This window comes from Balaenoptera ricei, chromosome 17 (genome assembly GCF_028023285.1).
Source record: "Balaenoptera ricei isolate mBalRic1 chromosome 17, mBalRic1.hap2, whole genome shotgun sequence".
Lineage (NCBI taxonomy): Eukaryota > Metazoa > Chordata > Mammalia > Artiodactyla > Balaenopteridae > Balaenoptera > Balaenoptera ricei.
Window position 1 is genome coordinate 25,941,368 of NC_082655.1, and position 21,300 is coordinate 25,962,667.

General features: G+C 32.8%; 1 protein-coding gene across 1 annotated transcript in view; it reads left to right on the forward strand.

The window, feature by feature from the left end:
- The window catches only part of CSMD3 (CUB and Sushi multiple domains 3), a 1,171,706-nt gene that overhangs the window by 986,108 nt on the left and 164,298 nt on the right, over window positions 1–21,300 (forward strand). The window contains 4 exon segments of the mRNA XM_059902305.1: window positions 8,630–8,743; window positions 9,237–9,332; window positions 10,924–11,127; window positions 20,349–20,473. Of these exon segments, the coding sequence (XP_059758288.1) occupies window positions 8,630–8,743; window positions 9,237–9,332; window positions 10,924–11,127; window positions 20,349–20,473 (539 nt within the window).

Consider the following 21,300-nt stretch of genomic DNA (forward strand, 5'->3'; position numbering starts at 1 on the left):
ATAATAAAATTTTGTTATATTTATTTTCAGAGCCAGAATGATTTCATTGTTTTCTGTGAGCTGCTAACCTAGAATTTAGAGATTGTTTGCTCTAGGGCAAAATTGGCCCAGCATCCAGGATGGAGCCAAGCTTCCGTGTAGATATTGTATCAATAGTAGCCCCTAGATAATTGATATATGATTCACTTGGCTCACCTTAACTAAAATGCTGTATTAGTATAACACACCTCATTGTGAGTTCATAGTTTAATAGTATTGTACTATAATAATAACCATGAGTATTTGGAATCTCCCTGATACGTAAAAATGTAACACTTCCCAAAATACTGGTGAAGCTCTCACTTATTACATCAATTAATGCAACTTCTACCAAACTTTTCTAGTGCTAGATGGTGTTCTAAAAATAAGTAACACACTGATTTTATTTGGGACTGATTTTAAAAGTTTTGCTTTTTAGAACTTTTGAAAGTAAATTGTCATATATTTAACTTACATCTATATATATTTTTCATAAAATTGAAGGTTTTTTAAAAGTTTTTTTATTGTGCTAAAAGTCATACAATATAAAACATAACTATTTTAACCATATTTAATGGCAGAGTTCAGTGGCACTAAGTACATTCACATTGTTGTGCAACTCGAAGTTTTAATTGGATACCTTGTAATCATCTTTAAGGGACAGAGCCTTTAACATCATGAGGTATCCAAGTGGTAGTATAATGATCCCAAAATGCAACCTTGAAGCTATTTACACAAGTAGTTTCACAGCCAGAGCATACAGAGAGCAAAGAGTTCTGTACAGGTTATTAATTGTAAAAGGAAGCCTTTTGCATGCATGGACATTTCTACGCTATTGTTTTGAAATACTCATATGAGATGAAAGTATGAGGCAAAATTCATATAAAGCTAGACAAACTTTTGATAGATTATGTCACCAACAGTTATTTTTTATGCTTTTGCACATAATCAAGTCCAGTTGTAAACACATCCTTGATTTGAATCTTCTTTATTTCTGTTCTGTTGGTAGTGTGGGTGCACATGTGTGTGCCCTTCTGTGCCGTGTTGGTGAATAAAATGCAAGCTGAACAACAGAGGTGACTTGTTAAAAAATTTGTAATGGAGCGACCAACAAGCTGAGTGCCTAGTATTATCAGAATGAACTCTAGAATACAAAAGAATGTGTAGATTTTGCGAAAGGAGTACCAGGCATGTTGAGAATCAAGCTGAGATCTAATAGGAATTTGTATGTGTCTATTCCTTTTTATGCCCAGCCTCCCTTCTGTGTGAAACTATTTCTTTTGTGATGGAGTTTCAATGCCTTTGCAATAGAGCAGCATGGACTTCAGGTGAAGGGAGTAAACAAAACAAAAGATGAATGCTCTCTCACCTTGTAGCCCTTTTCTTAGACCTTATAGAAAGCTGCTAATTACATTTTCATATTTCATCCAAAAGGATAGAATGTAAAATCAAGTAGTTAGAGAAGTACATAGCCATTTTGAATTCAAAAGACAAATGAACCCTGGCTTAAATAGCTGTAATACTCTTCTAACCCAATCAGTTCTATCATTTGTTCTAAATATGCATGTATAGAAAGCAGAGAATTAGAAAAGATATGCTATTTAACATCAAAGTTCAATTAAATTTTGCCTATCAATAAACATTTGGGTTCAATTAGTAGCATATATATTTACAAAACTGAGTTATTAGTAACTAATATTTATTACTATGTTTCAGATACTGTTCAAAGTGTTTTACAAGTATCAATTTATGTAATAGTCACATCAATCCTGTGAGCTTAGGTACTTGTATTATCCCTATTTTACAGATGTGGATATTGAGGCACAGAAAGGTGAAGTGACTTTCTCATGTGGCTTATCCTAGGTTCAATCCTTGAGAGTCTGATTCCAGAACCGGAATCCTTCACTCTTCAGTAGACAGTTGTTAGGGCATTTCAGACCCATAGATTGACTATTTGAAAATATTTGTCCTCTAAATCTGCTCAGCTGCAGATGCTGACAGTCTTTAAGCTGCTTTATCCATTCTGTCATGGAGCTAACAAATCTTGTCACTGCAGTACCTTGACATCATAATCAATAAGGTACTACCCATCTGACTACTAGAGCTACTGCTGCCCAGAAAGACCTACTGGGCCTTCCTCCACCAGGTTAGAACCCTTTTGCATCAAAGCAAGTTTGAATCAGACCTGAATTTACCACAGCCTCTTAGACATTTTAACTCTTCACCACCTGTCCCAGAAGTGGTTAGATCAGTTCCCTTAGTCATGGCCCAGTCTGATTCTGAGTTTTTTCCTCCCTACACTAGCATGCCATTGGGATACTCTGTGAATTAGTCCCTTCTGAGAGGAAAACAAATTTGACAAAACAAAATTGAAACCCTTCTTTTTTTGCATAAACTAAATTTTTATTTTTTAATTCAATAACTCCTATCCTGATCACTGAATAACAGTAACCACATCCACGTTTGTTTTATTATCCTCATTTAAAGTTAATTAATTGCCAAATCAGTGAGTCTCTGTACAGTGTTATTTTTTTTTTAACATCTTTATTGGAGTATAATTGCTTTACAATGGTGTGTTAGTTTCTGCTTTATAACAAAGTGAATCAGTTATACATATACATATGTTCCCATATCTCTTCCCTCTTGCATCTCCCTCCCTCCCACCCTCCCTATCCCACCCTTCTAGGTGGTCACAAGGCACCTACCTAACTGATCTCCCTGTGTTATGCGGCTGCTTCCCACTAGCTATCTATTTTACATCTGGTAGTGTATATATGTCCATGCCACTCTCTCACTTTGTCCCAGCTTACCCTTCCCCCTCCCCGTGTCCTCAAGTCCATTCCCTAGTAGGTCTGTGTCTTTATTCTCATCTTGCCCCTAGGTTCTTCATGACCTTTTTTTTTTTCTTTTTCTTTTTAGATTCCATATATATGTGTTAGCATACAGTATTTGTTTTTCTCTTTCTGACTTACTTCAGTCTGTATAACAGACTCTAGGTCCATTCACCTCACTACAGATAACTCAATTTCATTTCTTTTTATGGCTGAGTAATATTCCATTGTATATATGTGCCACATCTTCTTTATCCATTCATCTGTCGATGGACACTTAGGTTGCTTCCATGTCCTGGCTATTGTAAATAGAGCTGCAGTGAACACTGTGGTACATGACTCTTTTGAATTATGGTTTTCTCAGGGTATATGCCCAGTAGTGGGATTGCTGGGTCGTATGGTAGTTCTATTTTTAGTTTTTTAAGGAACCTCCATACTGTTCTCCACAGTGGCTGTATCAATTTACATTCCCACCAACAGTGCAAGAGTGTTCCCTTTTCTCCACACCCTCTCCAGCATTTATTGTTTGTAGATTTTTGGATGATGGCCATTCTGAGCGGTGTGAGATGATATCTCATTGTAGTTTTGATTTGCATTTCTCTAATGATTAATGATGTTGAGCATTCTTTCATGTGTTTGTTGGCAATCTGTATATCTTCTTTGGAGAAATGTCTATTTAGGTCTTCTGCCCATTTTTCGATTGGGTTGTTTGTTTTTGTGATATTGAGCTGCATGAGCTGCTTGTAAATTTTGGAGATTAATCCTTTGTCAGTTGCTTCATTTGCAAATATTTTCTCCCATTCTGAGGGCTGTCTTTTCGTCTTGTTTATGGTCTCTTTTGCTGTGCAAAAGCTTTTAAGTTTCATTGGGTCCCATGTGTTTATTTTTGTTTTTATTTCCATTTCTCTAGGAGGTGGATCAAAAAGGACCTTGCTGTGATTTCTGTCATAGAGTGTTCTGCCTATGTTTTCCTCTAAGAGTTTGATAGTGTCTGGCCTTACATTTAGGTCTTTAATCCATTTTGAGTTTATTTTTGTGTATGGTGTTAGGGAGTGTTCTAATTTCATTCTTTTACATGTAGCTGTCCAGTTTTCCCAGCACCACTTATTGAAGAGGCTGTCTGTACAGTGTTATTTTGATGGCACAAAAATTAAATGTAACATCCAAAATTCCTGACTTGCTTAGGCAGTGGTGGAACATTTCAGCAATATTCCAGAGTAGAGTTTAGTGGAAAAGGGAGCTTTAACTTCTTTGTTCTGTTGATTCATATTTTAAACAAATGCACACCCCTCTGGGTACTACACTATTTAGTGTGTTTTGTCATACCCTAAGCACCCACTGTACTGTTTTCCACAATGATATTTTCAGAGAGACTGTTGGTCTGCACAGAGTATTCTCACAGTTAACTCCTAGTGCTTAGGAGTTTCTTTCTTCCATCCCTGGCCTCCATTATTTATTGACTTACATTTGAAATGGCTAAATTAAGCAGAATGGACAAAGTCTTAGGAGTTAAATAAACATGATTAAAGGAGAAAGGGTTTGAAAGTGCTTGGTGTAGAACAGGAAACAAAAGCTCTTTGAAAGTTAAGTTTGGTGAATACTTAAACCATGCTGACCTTCTCAGTAAATGGAACCCTGCCTCTTTGTCTTGGTTGAACATGATAAGTGTAACAATTAAATGTCAAGTAAACCTTGGTTCATATGCAAAGAAGAGTAGATAGACACAATGCCTGGTTTCATTCTGAATTTATTTGCTCATGGGAGAGCAAATTTTAAAGTTGGGGTAAATATCCTAACCAATATAATCTAACTTAGAGGTTTCCTCTATTTAAGTGATTTAGCAGACTATTTAAGTGATTCTTAAAAATCTAAATTATGGATTCCTTTAAAATGCAGTCTGGGTCTCCCCCCAAATGTTGCCCATTAGAAGTTGTTGGTAGAGGACTTGCTTTGAAGAATGGATTAAACGATTAGCATACCAATGATCTGTATGGAAAGATGTGCCCAAAGTACCATTGTTGGTTTATAATTAATTTAATTGCCTAATCTAACATCTTATCATACATAGAATAAAGGTAAGCTGCCACCTAAATGACCACAAATATAATTAATGGGGCCTAAGAGCAGGGGCCCTTTCTGTATTAGTCACTTTTTAACCCCAACATTTAGCTCAGTTCCTGGTACCTCATAGAATCAACAAATATTAGTTGAATTTATAAACTGTACTGTAGGATAAAATATATGGGAAATAAGAGGCTTGGAAGTAGTTTCAGGTTTAATAATAGATTATTTGCATTGGCTTGTTTGTAGAGATTTTTACATGTTTATTTCTACCTTACTAAACTTCCCTTTCTTCCTATATCTAGCTTGCAGTGATACATATAACATTATAAAAATGGATTTTTAACGAAAGAGCTAGAGACATTATTCTTAACATCTATTATGCTTAAAGAAGGAGAAACTTCCTTAAAATGGTGTCTCATTTAAGAAACAGCTTAGTGTTTATAACCTACTCTAATAGCTTGAGAGCAAAGTGCTTTTAATATCGACATGCAAATCTCCAGAGAAAGAAAAAGAAGAGCTTGGAGCTGAGATGCAAAGAATTCTGTACCTCTGTTGGAAACTAAGAAAAAGAAGAGGGTTGCTAATCATTCCAGAAAGCATGGTCAGCCCAGACCTCAGGGGTTAATTGTAGCCTTAGGAAAAAAAAAATGGTGGTCCAGCTATTAGGTTGAGGTACTAGTTTCTAGATCAGTGTTAAAAGGTATTTTTTTTTAAGAAGGCATAATCATGGCTCCCATACAAATATAAAATAAACATGTGTTAAAATTTTTATTTAACTCATTAATTAATGAGGGACCCTGTAAGATGTTACAATGCTTCAAGAAAGAATTCAAAGAACCAAATATAGATTGATGGATGGATGGATGGATGGATGGATAGACAGACATATGGAATACTGAAATGAATTTACAAACAGATATAAAATAGTTCTGCCCATTGGATAATAATAATCCTTTACATTGCACCACAGCCCCCATAAACACAGGGGACCCAGAATGATGTACTAGACAATGTCTTGCTTACCAGAAAACAACATCCAACTAGTTACCTTTTGGTTCACCTTAAAATCTTTACATTTTTGTTTCCTACTTTAGTCTCAACTATGCAAAGGGTGTGGTTGGCTATTCAGAACGTTTTAGAAGCAAAGGACATACTGTTATCCGAACATAAGAAAACTAAGTAAATTTAGACATTTAGAGGCAGAAAGAGGAAGCAAACGCCGGAGTAACCATTTAATTCTTGAGATTCTGACTGAGAAGGGGAGATTTGGTTCAGAATTGTAACATATCTGTTTAGTAAGACAATAGTTAACCTGATAATGTGTAGGAAATCAGATCACTATGCAAGTGTTCTTGATTCTTCATACTACAAAACACTTATTCAACATGTACTTTAAAATTTCATCTTTCGTATAATGATTCAGTACCCTCTCAGAGATTTTTCCTAATAAAAGCTATTTTTAACTTAAAATTTCCATTGGCCATATTATGGCAGAGTAAGGTTGCAGTTGAAGAGAAATAGCATACTGATTCCTTAATAAGGGAAGATTCAGCACTCAACTCCCTCACCCCCTACTCTTCTCAATTCTCCCCAATCTCATCACAGAATTACTACAATAAATTACAAGCTAACATCACTCAAAAGGGAGTGCCCTACAGTTTTCTTTACTTAATATGATGCAAATATATGGTGTTACTGGCTATATTGTTAAAAGTTATAGTCTCAACATACCCAATTTACAGGTGACACAAAACTCTGGTCTATCTGTAGAGAAGTAATATTTAAGAACAAGAAGCCTACAAACAAGAAGAAAAGAGGGAGTATTTTTTTTCCTTTTTCCTTAGAAAAAGATCTTGGATCACTGTGTATATTGGTTGTTTTAGCTGTTGTCTGTAAATATAGTGGTTTGCTTGGAAATTGGACATGTTTCCTAATGGAACATTTGAGATATTTAGGAAGACAGAGATAAAGGATGTTGAATTTTGGCACTTTTCCCTAATGACTTCCCAGAAAGATACAGAGAAAGAATGTTATCTATCAAGAGTCTTGTTGCACAGCGAACTTGGTTTAGCAAAGTTCTTGTGATTAGTCTACTTTGATTTTGGGGGGGATGAGGGGGCACTTAGAAAGGCAATGGCAACATCTGCATTTTAATAGAAACTTTAAAAGACACATTTGAAAACAGATCATCCAATCACCAATCTAAACAAATGCACAAGTAGAAAACAAAAACTTTCTTAATATTTTTAGGAGTATTTTTGAAATAACTTGGGATTTGGTAGACCATCAAATATGGATATTTTAAAAAGGTCGAACTGGAAATTTTTCATATGACTTATAAACCATTAAAATAATTGACTTACATGTATGTGATTTGATAGAAACATAAATTTGTTTCCATGACGTCTTGTTTTAAGGAGGATCATTTATGAAAGTCAGCCCTCTAAGGTTCAGGAATTATTCAAAGTAACAACACTCTGCGTTTGTTTTCTTTTACCCCACAAAGAACTGGACTGAGATCAACAGCTTATTTTAGCAGGCCAAAAAAAATACGTGTAGCTTTGTTTACAGTATTATGTGTGTGGCTTCAAATGCAAAACTCAGCATGTTTCAAATGAACAAGCCTGTCTTCATGTGACCATAGGATGACCATAACCTCGATTTAAGGGGTAAAATATGAAGAACTTTAAAAATACATATATATTTGTGCAATGTATAGTTCAATGACAGTAATATAATGTTGAATTTATAAAAGTTACCTTGCTTTTACATTATTAAACTTTTGAAAAATCATACTCTTTTAAACCCCACAATTTTTCTATTCAATGAAATGTTTTAAGGATGAATTTTATTACCTATTTCACTTTTTAAAATCACAAAACACTAGTTGATTTCTGCTCTGTAACAGGTTCTTTCCTTTAAGTTATAGTTTGGGTAGTTTCTGCATGTAAAGTTAATATATTATTAAAGGAAAAGTACAAAATGAAGTAAAAAGGAGACATTTATAAAACTCTGTTGGTAAGTACATCAGATCTGTACTTACCATGAAAAAGCAGTCATTTTGTAGAATTTTATATCTCAATTGAAATTAAAATATCTCAGTTGCTGAGGAATCATAAATAATATGTCTTTATTTTGACAGAGGATTAACAATAAATGTTTAGGGATCATTTTTAGAATGTGAATTAAACGCTATACCTTAGAAGTATATTGCTGATATTTTTCTAGTGACACTATTATTTATAATGGAATAGCATTTTAAAAGCAATCTACAATAAATCCCCTAAACTAAAACTTTGTCTATGTCATCTAAAAGAGGGAAAAAAAATTAGAAAAAGAGAAGAGAGTCACAAAGTGAAAAGAATCTACCAATAGAAAAATTAAAAAGTAGTTATTATACAGTATTAATCTCCAACCTTATGATTTTTGAGCTAAATTAAATGTTATACCCATTTAATTTACTTTAAAAAATAATCTTCTTACAACTTTATTGCTTTTAAGCCACGGTCATTACTTTTATGACCTGAAGTACATGTGTCAGGCATATCAACCAATTGACACGCATCCTCTTTTAAAGGTAGAAAAAAAAAAAGATGACTATTAAATTGTAATACTTTGTTCTCTCTCTCCTCCTCTTTCTATTTTTTTTTTTGTTTTTTGTTTTCATTTTTGGATGGTTGGTGATTTGTTTGCTTCTCCTGGTTCCTGTTGATCAGTGGTGTTTGGCCAGTTTGTATTTTTCCAGACATCACTCCACGATGTTGTTGAGGTGTATGATGGGCCAACTCAGCAATCTTCTCTGTTATCTTCCCTCTCAGGATCCCATTCAGGTATCCTTTAATAGAACTGCCATGCATCAGTTATTGATTAAAGACTGATTTTGATTGGTATTGTAGTGAAAGTTGAGATTTATGTCATCCATATTAGCAATAAACTGAAAATAGAATCATTCTTTATTTTTAAAAAAAGAATAGAAACACAAGAATAATTCAAATTCTTGAGAAAAGTATAACCAACTATTTTCTGGGATTGTAATCAAGTAAATATAGTACTTAGTCACTTAGTCTGTAGTGTTTAATGTAATATTTAAAGATTCTTTACAGAATGAGGCAATATTATCAAAATGTAATAAAAACCTTCCAGTAAAAAGGTTGCAATTGAAGCTGAACCCAAAGAAAATATATTGTCAGTGGTAGGATATATTAAAGTAATTTAATAGAAGATAGATTGACGTTTTCAAATGACAGTGTAAATTAATATAATTTGTTAGGTTTACTTGAATGAAATTATTTATGATATCTTAGTGTTTGTTTTGTTGAGTAGGAGAATCACTTCCACTGAGTTCAGGTAATCAGATCACAATTCGATTTACTTCAGTTGGACCAATAACAGCTAAGGGATTTCACTTTGTTTATCAAGGTAAGTGACCGTGTAGCATAGAAACACACTAAGGAATGATATCAATTTCCATGCTATGTCCAGAGTTATTGAATGATGAGATCCTCATAACCATAAAGGAGAGATAAAAGTTGCATGTTTTGCCCTGTCCCCTCCCCCATTATTAGAGCACTATTATTTTGACCAAAGTCAAAAAAGACCTATTGCTTCCATCATCATTCTCAAGTTAGCTGCATGCTTTTCCTTCCTCCCAACATACTGTTTTCAAAACATCTGGTGTGTTTTTTTTGACAGTGCTTCACTCTACATATTCTATTTCCTCAGAGTCTAGCACTCTAAATTAAAAATATACAAACATTTTGTGCTGATGTACTTAGACATGCCAAGGAAATCATTACTCCATTCTAAAATTTTAGTTTCTCATTCTCTTAGGAGAATTCAAACTTTCTTCATGACTATTAAATGTTTTTGTGCAATTCAAAGTCAGTTTACATAGCTTTTTTTGTCACCTTTTATAGGCAAACTTCCACATTATATAAAACTAAATTAAGACCTATCATCTGAATATTTTGTTTGAATTATGTATGATCCTGTAGTTGTTATTCTCAAATGTATCTTGAACTTTATTCCTAATAAATTTATAAACATTAGTGGTTTGATATTCTTATTAAACCCTCTTATTCCAATTATAATATTGGCTATAATATTATACTGTTTCATTCTTAATAGTATTCCCTCTGTAAACAATTTGTGGTATTATAAATTTTAAAAGGCACTCTAACAAATGAAGTTATTTTCACTCAAGTCACATATGAGGAATCTGTCTATTTGGAATTCATCCTATCATTTTTTGGGCTGTTATCAAATTCCTTAATCCCATCTGTATGTGTTTTAAAAAGAAAAAACATCCTGTTATCATTCTATTTTACTTACTCAAAAAAAAGTCACAATTGAAGGACATACCTATAAAGCCTAAAAGCAATTTCAAATTTGATATTGTATGATTATTAAAATAAAACTTCTATTGTTGTTAATCTGTCTGACTTCTGTTTAGCCTGAATGTATTGTCTTCATCAATAACAAACATATTTTGAACAACCAAGTTTATGAACATGCTATGAAATTAATCAAGTGCTGTGTTTGCTTTTTTAAATCTATGTTTTTAGGGACCAAATACTGTAAAAAAAAAAACTTGACCTTACCTTATGTAACCTGACACCTGTTTTTTGTAAGCTTGGTATTCCATTTTAAAAAGAAAAAAAAAGATGTATCTCTTTGCTATCATTCCATAAATTGAAATATCTTACTCAAGCTACATTTTTATATTGATAAGAGTGTGGTCAAACAAAAAAACAGAAAAAAAACCTTAACCAATGTTGTTTAAGGGATCAAAAGTGAAATGTTTTTAAATAAAAAATCTTAATGACAATAGCAATATTTATTCATTTTGAATTGTATTTCATTATGTATAAACTTTTATAAGTGTATTCAAATTGTTAACTAAAGTTCAAGTTGGTGAAGATTTCTTTGAAATCTGTTTGCATAGTTTCATTTTGAAATCTCTATTTCTTTACCAAATATGAAATTAAAGTCAACAATTATTTGTACGCAGCTGTTCCTAGAACAAGTTCCACACAATGCAGTTCTGTGCCTGAACCAAGGTTTGGAAGAAGGATTGGCAATGAATTTGCAGTTGGTTCATTGGTTCTTTTTGAATGTAATCCTGGATATATTCTCCATGGATCCTTTGCAATTAGGTGTGATACAGTGCCAAATTCTTTGGCCCAATGGAATGATTCCTTACCTACCTGTATTGGTAAGTTTATAAATTTGTATGCTTTGTGATTGTACGTATTGTATATCAAAATTAGCTATCATGCATCTTTCAACATTTGTTTCAAATATAATAGTTTTACATTAATTTAAAACAATTTATTAGTTATGATGTATCTAAATATGCAAATTAGAGTGGCTATTTGATGCAATTGAGATGAAATGCAATCAATGAAAATATACATACATATTTCCAATAACACAGAATTGGAATGCTATTAATATGGAATTATTATGTGCTACCATCCTTTGAAATAAATATTATTTTTCATTTTTAAAAGTTTATGCAAAGATACCTATGCCAATATGTAAGGAATTTACCTATCTTTTAAGGATCACAGAAGCTGATTTTTCTGGACGTATTTTATCATCAAAAAAATTAGAAAATATACATTAGTAAATAAATGTTTTTTCTCTTCTCTATAAATTATATGTATGTATAAAAATATAAAATAAGAATTTTTCTCAGTCTTTCACAAATATAAGTGGGAACACTTTGAATGAGTAGATGGCGTAAGGTTAGCCAGAAATCTCATTATTTCAAACTATATTTTTGTAATGTTGTACCCAATTTATATTGATAAATAAAATAAACAGTTTATAAACTTAGCCCTGCTAAGTTATTTGAAGCAGATTAAAACATTTTCTAAACTATAAAAATGGTTTAGAATCTTATCATATTTCAGGATCATTACAATGACTTTTGGATCTTGTAGAATTCCATGGATGTGGAAAATGTAGACTGCTGGGAAGTTTCTTTCTTCTTTGTTCCAAGAGCATATCTGGAAATTAAAAAATTTAATTATATAGTATTAAACTAAAAGAAGAGTAGTAAAGCTTAATCTCAGGTTAAGAAATAGTTCTAATGAGTTCTTTCTCATTAAAGTTTTATTGGTATGTGATTTGGAAAATGAGAGGAAGGTTTTTTAAAATAAAAGATAAGCAAAATTTTGTCTTTATTTTAATAATCTCAATACTCCACTTGTTGATAGAGAAGACATGAGTGTGCATATAAACAATATAACATATACATTTATAAATATATAAAATCTATTTTTAATAACACTTCTTGCCATACCTGAAAAGAAATAACGTGCCAATAGTTTTTATTTTTAACTTTTTAAAACACATTTTACCATATTTTAACACAGATTAGTACAATGTTAACTCATATTTAATTAGAATAAAATATATTCTAAATTGATTTTAATCGAAATTATATGGAACATGCACTCATTACTGAGGAAGGAGTAAAGATAAGGTCTGGTGATATGCATTCATCGAACACGTACTTTGTATAGGACATAACTGCTCTAAATCTTTTACCATTCAAATCAGGACATTATTAATAATTGTGCTGAGAAAATGGTACAAGTTGGGACTATCATAAATAAAAAGGAAGGATGGATGGTCACTTATCTCTGTAGGAACTTGATATCACCACTTCCCAAAAGAGATATACCTAGCATAATTTACAGAGTGTTTTTCTTACAACCAGTATTTTAGTTCTTCCTGCTACAATAAATGGAATGTGAACTATTCTTTTATTATTCTTTTGTTTGTTGAAAACTCCCTACAAAAAATAATTTAAAACACTGGAAAGCTGTAAATGACTCTTCAACTTTCTCGTCCTTCAGCTAAATAACCAGTTTCTAATATGATTACCACTTACTTAATGCTTCCTATTTGCCAGGTTTCATGCTGAGTAATATAAATACATATTTAATTAAATCCTCACAGCAAATCTATGGAGAAGTTACTCTCAGAATTTACAGATGAATAAGCTGAGTCTTAGAGAAGTAAAACAGTTTTCTTTTAAAGTGACATAACTTAATAAGCAGTAAAGTAGGGGCAGGATTTGAAAATAAGGTTTTCTGACTCCAAACCTCAATGTACATTATAGAAGACTGCTTTTCTTTATGTTTTGGCTGATAAGCTAATTTCCTAATTGGAATTCTATATCTTATTTATAATGTGGAATTTCTTAACCTGTTCAAGTATACTTTTGACAATCAACAAGTAAAGGAGAATAAATCATCTGGACTTGATGTTCCTCCTGTTTTGCACCTAGCATAGAGCTATGGTTAACGGAACAAAGAGATCTTCTTCTTTACATACTTCTATACTCTCATAAAAGAAAATAACGTTCTTCCTTAGGAACCACAATATATGTTGACTTCATACTCTTATAAAATACTAATAAATAAATTATTCTGAAGGACCATGAGCTGAGAGAAATGTTCCTATATGTCTAGGCCAAAATTAGTCATACAACATGTATAAATCAGAAATTACATTGCTTTAAGTCAGTTTAATAATTGAAGAAAGACACATGATAATAAATCTCTTTAGCCTCACAATAGATTTTTAAATATTTCTCTCTAAATATCAGGAATCAGTCATTATTTCTCCCTCACTTTTCCCAATAATTATTTACATAATTTCTGTGTCACTTTTAGTTTCTTTATGTACATACTGATAGAAAATATTAATACCATATAATGGAAGATAACTGGATAAGTAGCTGTCTTCATTTAATTTCATATATACGATGAAAATTCCCTCAAGATAATTATAAAAGTAGAGTGATATGATGACTTATGGAAAGGCATAAACTAGCTCATTAATCTTTAAATATTATTGAAAACATTAATCTATTCAGAGTGTTCAAAGAACCTACATATGCAAAGCAGTGAAATGTAAATCCATGAATTACTCATTAAAGTTCTGTTTATGTATTTATCTCGTTAATGTACTAATTAATGGAGAAAAGTTGTAAAGAATCATATAAAACTGAATAAGTCCTTATAAGTGGGAATTGTAGTAGGTTCTCAGCATAAGGGTTAATTAAGTCTTGGGTAGTAGTATTAGGCTTTGACTTTAACATGAAATTGTGGTGATCCTGGAAATTTTACATAATCTCTGATTCTCAATTCCCATATCAATAAAACAGGAAAGTTATAGGTTTATTGTGGCTATTAGATGTTTTAAAGCCTTGGCATAGTTCTTGGAATCATCTAAGTACTCAAAACTTAAGTTGTTTTTGTGCTTGCCAAATTCTCCACCATAAAATCAGAAGATAAGACTTCAGTTCTCAAGGTATTAGATCTAAGATAAAAAATTTATATGCAGTGCTGATAAAGGATTTGATATTACTCATTTTCATTTGTTGATATGTTGTTTTAATAACACTTTAAAGTTATTATATGTAAAAATTATCTTCCACCAAAGATTTTTGCATCTTGGAATTTAGAGTTCCTTGAAGGCAAGATTTTTCTTTCAATTAAAATTTTCAGAAAGGCTTTGGGGAAATGTAATGACAATTTTCTAGAGGATAATAGTACTTATTTATTAGAATATGCTGTTTAGGGGGATTGTGAAATTTCTTTCCATCAATTTATAAATTTAAGGACAATTGGTTAAAAAGGAACAGAGTTCTAACAATAGGCATATATTCATGATTTGGTTTGTTTTCAGTGTTTGTAAGGGTCTAAAATAAAAATAAACTTAAAATTAAAATAATGATTACTATAATTCTAATTGGTTGTAAAAATATATGTTTAATCAAGGTGTGCACTCTGCATTTTCTTCTGACCCTAAAATATTCAAACATTACATTATCCAAAAAATATATATTTTCTTTTGTCCATGAAGGTATGAGGATGAGACAAGAGTTAGAAAGAGGAAAGAGATAAAAGGGAGAAATGAGCTGACATTAAAGAAAAAAAAAAAGAAACATGAAAGAACAGTTTAAAAGGGGAAAGAGAAAAATAGAATATTCTGTGAGATGGAGAGTAGAGAATAAGAACTTTACACTGTAAACATAAACCATTTTTGTTTAAAGCAGAAGAAAACCCCTATTCTACATGATTATTACAAAGCTTTTTCATATGTCATATGTGTCAGTTGACTAATCCTAGTGTTTTTGCCATAAGAAATAAAAATCCATGTAAAGAAAGGGAAGCTCAGGCCATTTGATTATAGATTCGTTTCAGCAAGGACCGGCACTCCTACTAGGCATTAAAGCCTTTGAAAGACTTTGAGACCATGCTATGGCTGACATTCAACTTCAGGAGTAAATGCTAGTGGACTGTCCCTAGCATGGATTCAGCCTCACTTTTTACTTTTAAGGGCAAAAGATGATGGACTCAGGAGCCACTACACCACCTTTGTCAAAAGCCCATCTATCTGCAGGTCCCTGCAGGCTTTTTAAGAAACATGTCACTGCATCTACGGAGAGTCTTTAAACATAAAACATACTACTTCTTATATTCCTGTTGCACTGGTTTGAAAGCGCATACTTAGAGATAGAAGAAAACTGTATCAGATGACTTCTGTTTCCTGCCAAGATCACACAAAAAGGATATATTACCTTATGCCGCTTAAAAAATAATGTATACTTTGTAGAACAGGTGTAAATCCAGAAAATCGAATATATAACAGAAGGACATATGGGATTTGTGTGAGACAAGAAATAGATTCTAAATGACACTCAGATGATAGCTCAGTTTAGGTTTTACCATTTGGTCCCACTGCTAATCTTTACCTAAATGAAAATATACTTTGCATTTCTATTTTTAACTATAAATATTTTTAGTTTCAAATGTTATGAATAAAAATGATTATGCTTTTAAGTGTTCAAAAAATTCAAAAAAAGGAAAAGGCTTGATGTCTTAAAAATTCAAGTGCAGAGTTATCTTAGGTTGATATCAAAGAATTATCTTTAATTTGTGTTCATTTTCAATATTTGTTATCTGGATAAAATTTTAACTGCTTCAGGGCCTTTGAACTTTCTATTTTTTCGCCTTGGAACATGCATCCCCAAAATACCTTTTGGGCTTACTGCATTGCTTCATTCAAGTTTTCACCTGACTGTCTTCCTTGGCCATCCTATCTAAAATAATTTTCTGCTACTCATCCTCCATTCGTTCTCTATACCCTTATCCTGCCTTTTTATTTTCTTTACAGCAACCACTCACCAGATTATATATAGTTTGTTTATTTTCCTAATCTTTCTTGCCCTCCTCTCCCTGCCACTGTATTCTGTTTTTTGCTCAACAAAAAGAAGACCTGACATACAAGAAGTGTTCAGTAAACATTTGTTCAATGAATGGATTTTAGCAAATAAGTGTGATAATTTCATGAATTTTTGTAGCGGTAGAACAACTGGCCAACTTCCCAAGTCCAGGGTCCATGCATTTTTAACTTCAGTCTTTCACTGCATGGTGATGCTCTTGCTCACTTTGCTTGCTTAGACCTTTACAAGCCATCTTGAAGCCACAAGACCTTTTTGAGAATCGATAGGAAAGATGCATAGGTAGATTTACATATTGCATGGTTAATTTTATTCTTAGAAAGAACAAATTCTCTATTTATACTTTGCAGTTTAGATATAATCTTTGACAGTCTATTTAGGGTATTATACACAATGATTTTATTTTCTCTGCCTTCACTAGTTCAATGAATACTCAGTTAACACCTTAAACCAAGTGAGCATCCAATTGAAACCAAAAGAAAACAGTGCCCTACATTTCTAGTGATTTCCACCTCAGTTGTAATTGTTTCATTTTCACAGTTCTTATTACTGCTATCAACACTTTCATTTTTTTCTGTCATAGTAGAACAGAATACAATGTTGAGTAATTTTGCAAAAAAATCGACATACTAAAATTAAACTATTGGCTTGAAAGCAGCCCCATTAGACATGATGCGCAAGTTGTACTTATAGTTAAAATGGTCAAATACTAAGTTAGGGGATCCACAAATTTAACTAACCTGCATATTTAATAATCTTGTACAAATCTGTCATATCAGGTCATTCTTAGGTAAATTACAATAAAGTACAATAATATTTTTATAAGAACATTGGACTTAGAACAGAAGTAAACTTGAAAAAGTTGCGGAAGACTGAGTTTTATCTTCCAAATTTGACCTTGTTACACTTCAGATTTCTTAAAATTTTTAGTCTCTTAAAATCCCAAACTCTCCTCCCTCTGAGACTCTGTGATAACACCCTGTAGCCACTAATAGCTCTGACAATATGTGGCCTTAGACGTAAGTACTTCTGTTAATGGTGGTATCTTTTGAGAAGCCCCTGAACCTGCCACTTACCCCCCTCCCCCACCTTAGGCAGAAGTCTTTAATTAGCTGCTTATCCCATCACCCTTATCAGGCTTTGTTTTTGCAAGTCCTTTAGAGAACCAGAGAGAATCATTTTTACTTATATTGGCTCCATGGCAACCCATGTCTGTGCCATCTTTTCTCAGAGTGGGAAAGAAATAGATGAAAAAATATATACAATATCTGAATCCTCATTCATTGATTCATTGATTCACCCATCCATTCAACCATGAAAAACTTATTAAATATAATAATGAATAGCATTTACTAGTATTTGTATGAAGTGCTATTAAGCATTATCTCATTTAATATTGACACCGATGCCAGGAGTAATATAAGAATACTATTTCTCTTTTATAGATAGTAAAACCCCTATGGTTTAGAAACAAAAGAATAATTAATATTTGAACCCAGGTTGCTTGATTCTAAAGTCTGTTCTCTTAATCTATATGTTATGTTGTATAATACTGATTAGAAGGGAAATTTATAATACATCCTTTTTAAAATAGAAAAGAAATGTTAGGCTAAGTAATATACATGGGAAGTAAAACTTTGTAAAACACTATTATGTGGTAATGCATATCTGGGAATACTTTTATAATGTAATATTTTGTTGGTAAAAATAAAAATGATTGAAGTAGAATTAAATATGGTTTGTTTAGGAAAATACTGGGAGAAAGGAATGATGCAGGAATGGTAAAGAGGTAACTTGTAATCACAAGATATATACAGATATACAACCAGTCACTCAATAATTTATTTAACGAGCACTTATTTAGTGCTTACCAAGTGTCAGGTCCCTTTCTAGGCACTGGCAACATAGCTTTGAATCAGGAGATAATATCTCTGCCCTTATGGAGTTTACATTTTGTTCAGGTAGTGGTAAATACTATGGAGAAAAGTAAAGCAGAGGCTAAAGATTGGAGGAAGACATCCAGGGCATGCTGCTATTGTATATCCAAATGAGGTGAATGAAGGGGGCTGGGAGGTATATAAATAAAAGTCAAGGAGGTAAGCACATGTATAGACTATGAGGGGGAGAAAGGTATAGTCATGTTCAAGCCACAACAAGAATCTCACGTGTCTAGAACAGAGTGAATGATGGCAAGAGTGATAGAAGAGTTTGGAGAGGCAGAGCAGAGGCCAAGTCATATGGAACCTCAAAGTCTGGGAAGAGTTAGAATTTTTTCTAAGTAGTGTGGGGATTCATTGAGCTAGAGAGTGATGTGATCTCAGTTTCCGGAAAATCACTGTGGCTAGTGTAAGGGGCAGGGGGTGAGTAGAAGCAATAAGACTGAATAGAAAACTACTGCAGAAGTGGAGGGGAAATTTAAAGGTGATTTAAATTGGAAGATCATGATCAGTGATGAGGACTGGTAAACTTTGGGATATATTTTTAAGATAGAGCTGACAAAGTTTGCTGACAGATTGAATATAAATGTAAATGTGAATTTGAAAAGAAAGATAAATTAAGGTGAACAGAAAGATAAATTAAGAAAGATAAATTAGGTGGTAACATTTACTGAGATGGCAAATAGTATAGATGGGGGAGAATTTCAAAAGTATTGTTTTGGATATATGAATTTTGAGATACTTAGTCGATATATTGTAGGACTCTGGGTAGAAGTCATGGCTAGAGATAAACATTTAGTAGTCGTAATCTATAGATGACATGGAAATGGATGCCACCACTGAGGGATGGTAGTTAGAAAGAGATGAGAAGATGGTGTAGGTCACAGTGTTACAGCATTTACACTGAAAGGATCAGAAGACGGAGGATGAGCTAAAAAATATTTCTTTAAAAATACTTTATCCACTGTTTTAAAAGTTTAAAAATTTAAAAAGTTTTTAGCATTCTTTTGAGTAATTACCCTAGATTTTTGCATTCAGTTTTAGAAGTGGCACAAAACTATAGTATTACCTTTTTTAAAAAAATTATTACAAAAATATATCCTGGTATCTCACCATTATAGCCAGATTAGGACAAATGTCCAAGGATCACAGTGCCATTGGAACCTAAAATAACAGTAGTTGTAGCAAAAGGAAATATAATTTATTGATTTCTTATTGCATTCCAAGCAGTGTGCTAGCTTCTTTATGTACATTAGCATACCTATTTATTTTCCACAAAAGCCCCTCGGAAACAATTTCATTACCATTTCACAGACAAGGCATCTGAGTTTCAGAGAGTTCAGGGCACATGTCCAACATCACACAGTATTCCAAATCATAAGCTAGGTCATTCCCAGAATCAAGCTGACACTACCAGCAGTGTAGGAATTTTGCTTTAAGATTAGTACCTTTTAAAACTGTTAGAAGCTTTTATTGACATCAAAGCAGGTCTCCATACTTATTCTTTCTTGTAGTAGTTGTACTGGCAATAACCAGACTGCAACCATATTGAGTATTTTCTTTCCACTGAAGAACAAGAATGTGGAGCCAAACTACCAGTATTCAAATCCTGTCTTCATCTCTGACTAGCTATGTGATCTTGGGCAAGTTATTTAATCTGTTAGTGACTCCATTTCCTCAGCTGTAAGATGGGGAGAATACTTACTTATATCTCATTGGATTGTTGGGAAGCTTTAATGAGTTAAAATATGTAAAGTGCTTAGAAGAGTGCTGGTATATAGGCTCTATATACATGTTATAGTTGTTATCATCATCAGTATTACTCTGCAAAGGATTTTATTACTACTCAAAAGATACATGAAAAGTAACAAATATAAGATAATTCTTCAAAAAATTCTATACCTAGATATGAACAATTTTTAACGTGTCAGTGAACTTGTTAGTAATATAATACAAATGATATGCTATTATTGAGTTAATTATAGTATGACTTTAGATATGCCATTGTAAGTTTTCCATTAATGTTGTCTAATTATTTTTTAAAGGTTTTTGTGCTATAGGAAGACAATTTTCGTTGTTCTTATGAGTTTTAAAGCATAGTATGCAAGTCTATAGTATGCAAGTTGTGTTTGCAAGTCTAGCATCTGTCTAAGATGTTATCTCTGACCTTTTCTCCTATTTTAATCCTTTGCATTAGAATGAACTCCCTTTCCTGGCTTGCTTTACTTTCAGTGCCCTGTGGTGGAATTTTAAGTAAGCGCAAAGGGACTATTTTGTCTCCTGGATACCCTGAGCCTTATGACAACAATCTGAATTGTGTATGGAAGATGACAGTGCCAGAGGGAGCTGGCATTCAAGTAAGGATATTTACATTTTTCTTCTTTTCATTGTATATTTGAAGTTAATTTTTTCAGAGATGACAGGATGCACGTAATTTCTAGAATTTTAGCCAGTGCTTTTGAATGATGTGGCTGAATTTAAAAGAAAGGTACTTACCATTAATTTTTTCACCTGCAAGTAACAGAACGCCAATTCAAGATAGCATAAGCAGTAAGAAAAATGTGTTGTTTCACATAACATGGAATCTTTGAGTAGGATGGTTTAAGCGTTGTTTATTTCAGAGGTTCAGTTGTGTAATTCCTGACCCGGGTTTTTTTCCATCTCTCTGTTCTGCTATTCTTAGCATGTTGGCTTAGTTCTCGGACTTCCTTTCTCATGGTTTTGAGATGGCTGCAAAAGCTCTAGGCATAACAGTCTTCCACAGCAATGGCCAATAGACAAAATGGAGTCTCTCTATTTTACGTACTTTTGTAACAGTTAAGAGAACTTTTCAAGAAACCTTCCAGCAGACTTTCCCTCCTGTCCTATTGACCAAAATTACAATGGAACCCATTTTTAAGCCATACACTGGGCAATAACAAAAGATTTACTATGATTTGGCTCAAAAAAATTAACATTAAGTACCTGGATCAGGCAAGGGGCTTAGCCTTCTCTGGTGTACACAGCTCTCACTTAATTGAACAAAACCATTCTCTGTCAGCAAGGAAGATGAATGCTATTCTATAGACGGTCAACAGTATCTACCATATTATTTCAATTGTGACCATTTTGTGGGGGGAGCAATTTGACCAGCTACTCTGTTTGAGAAGGAAATTATTTCTGGATAAGTTGATAGCATTTTACT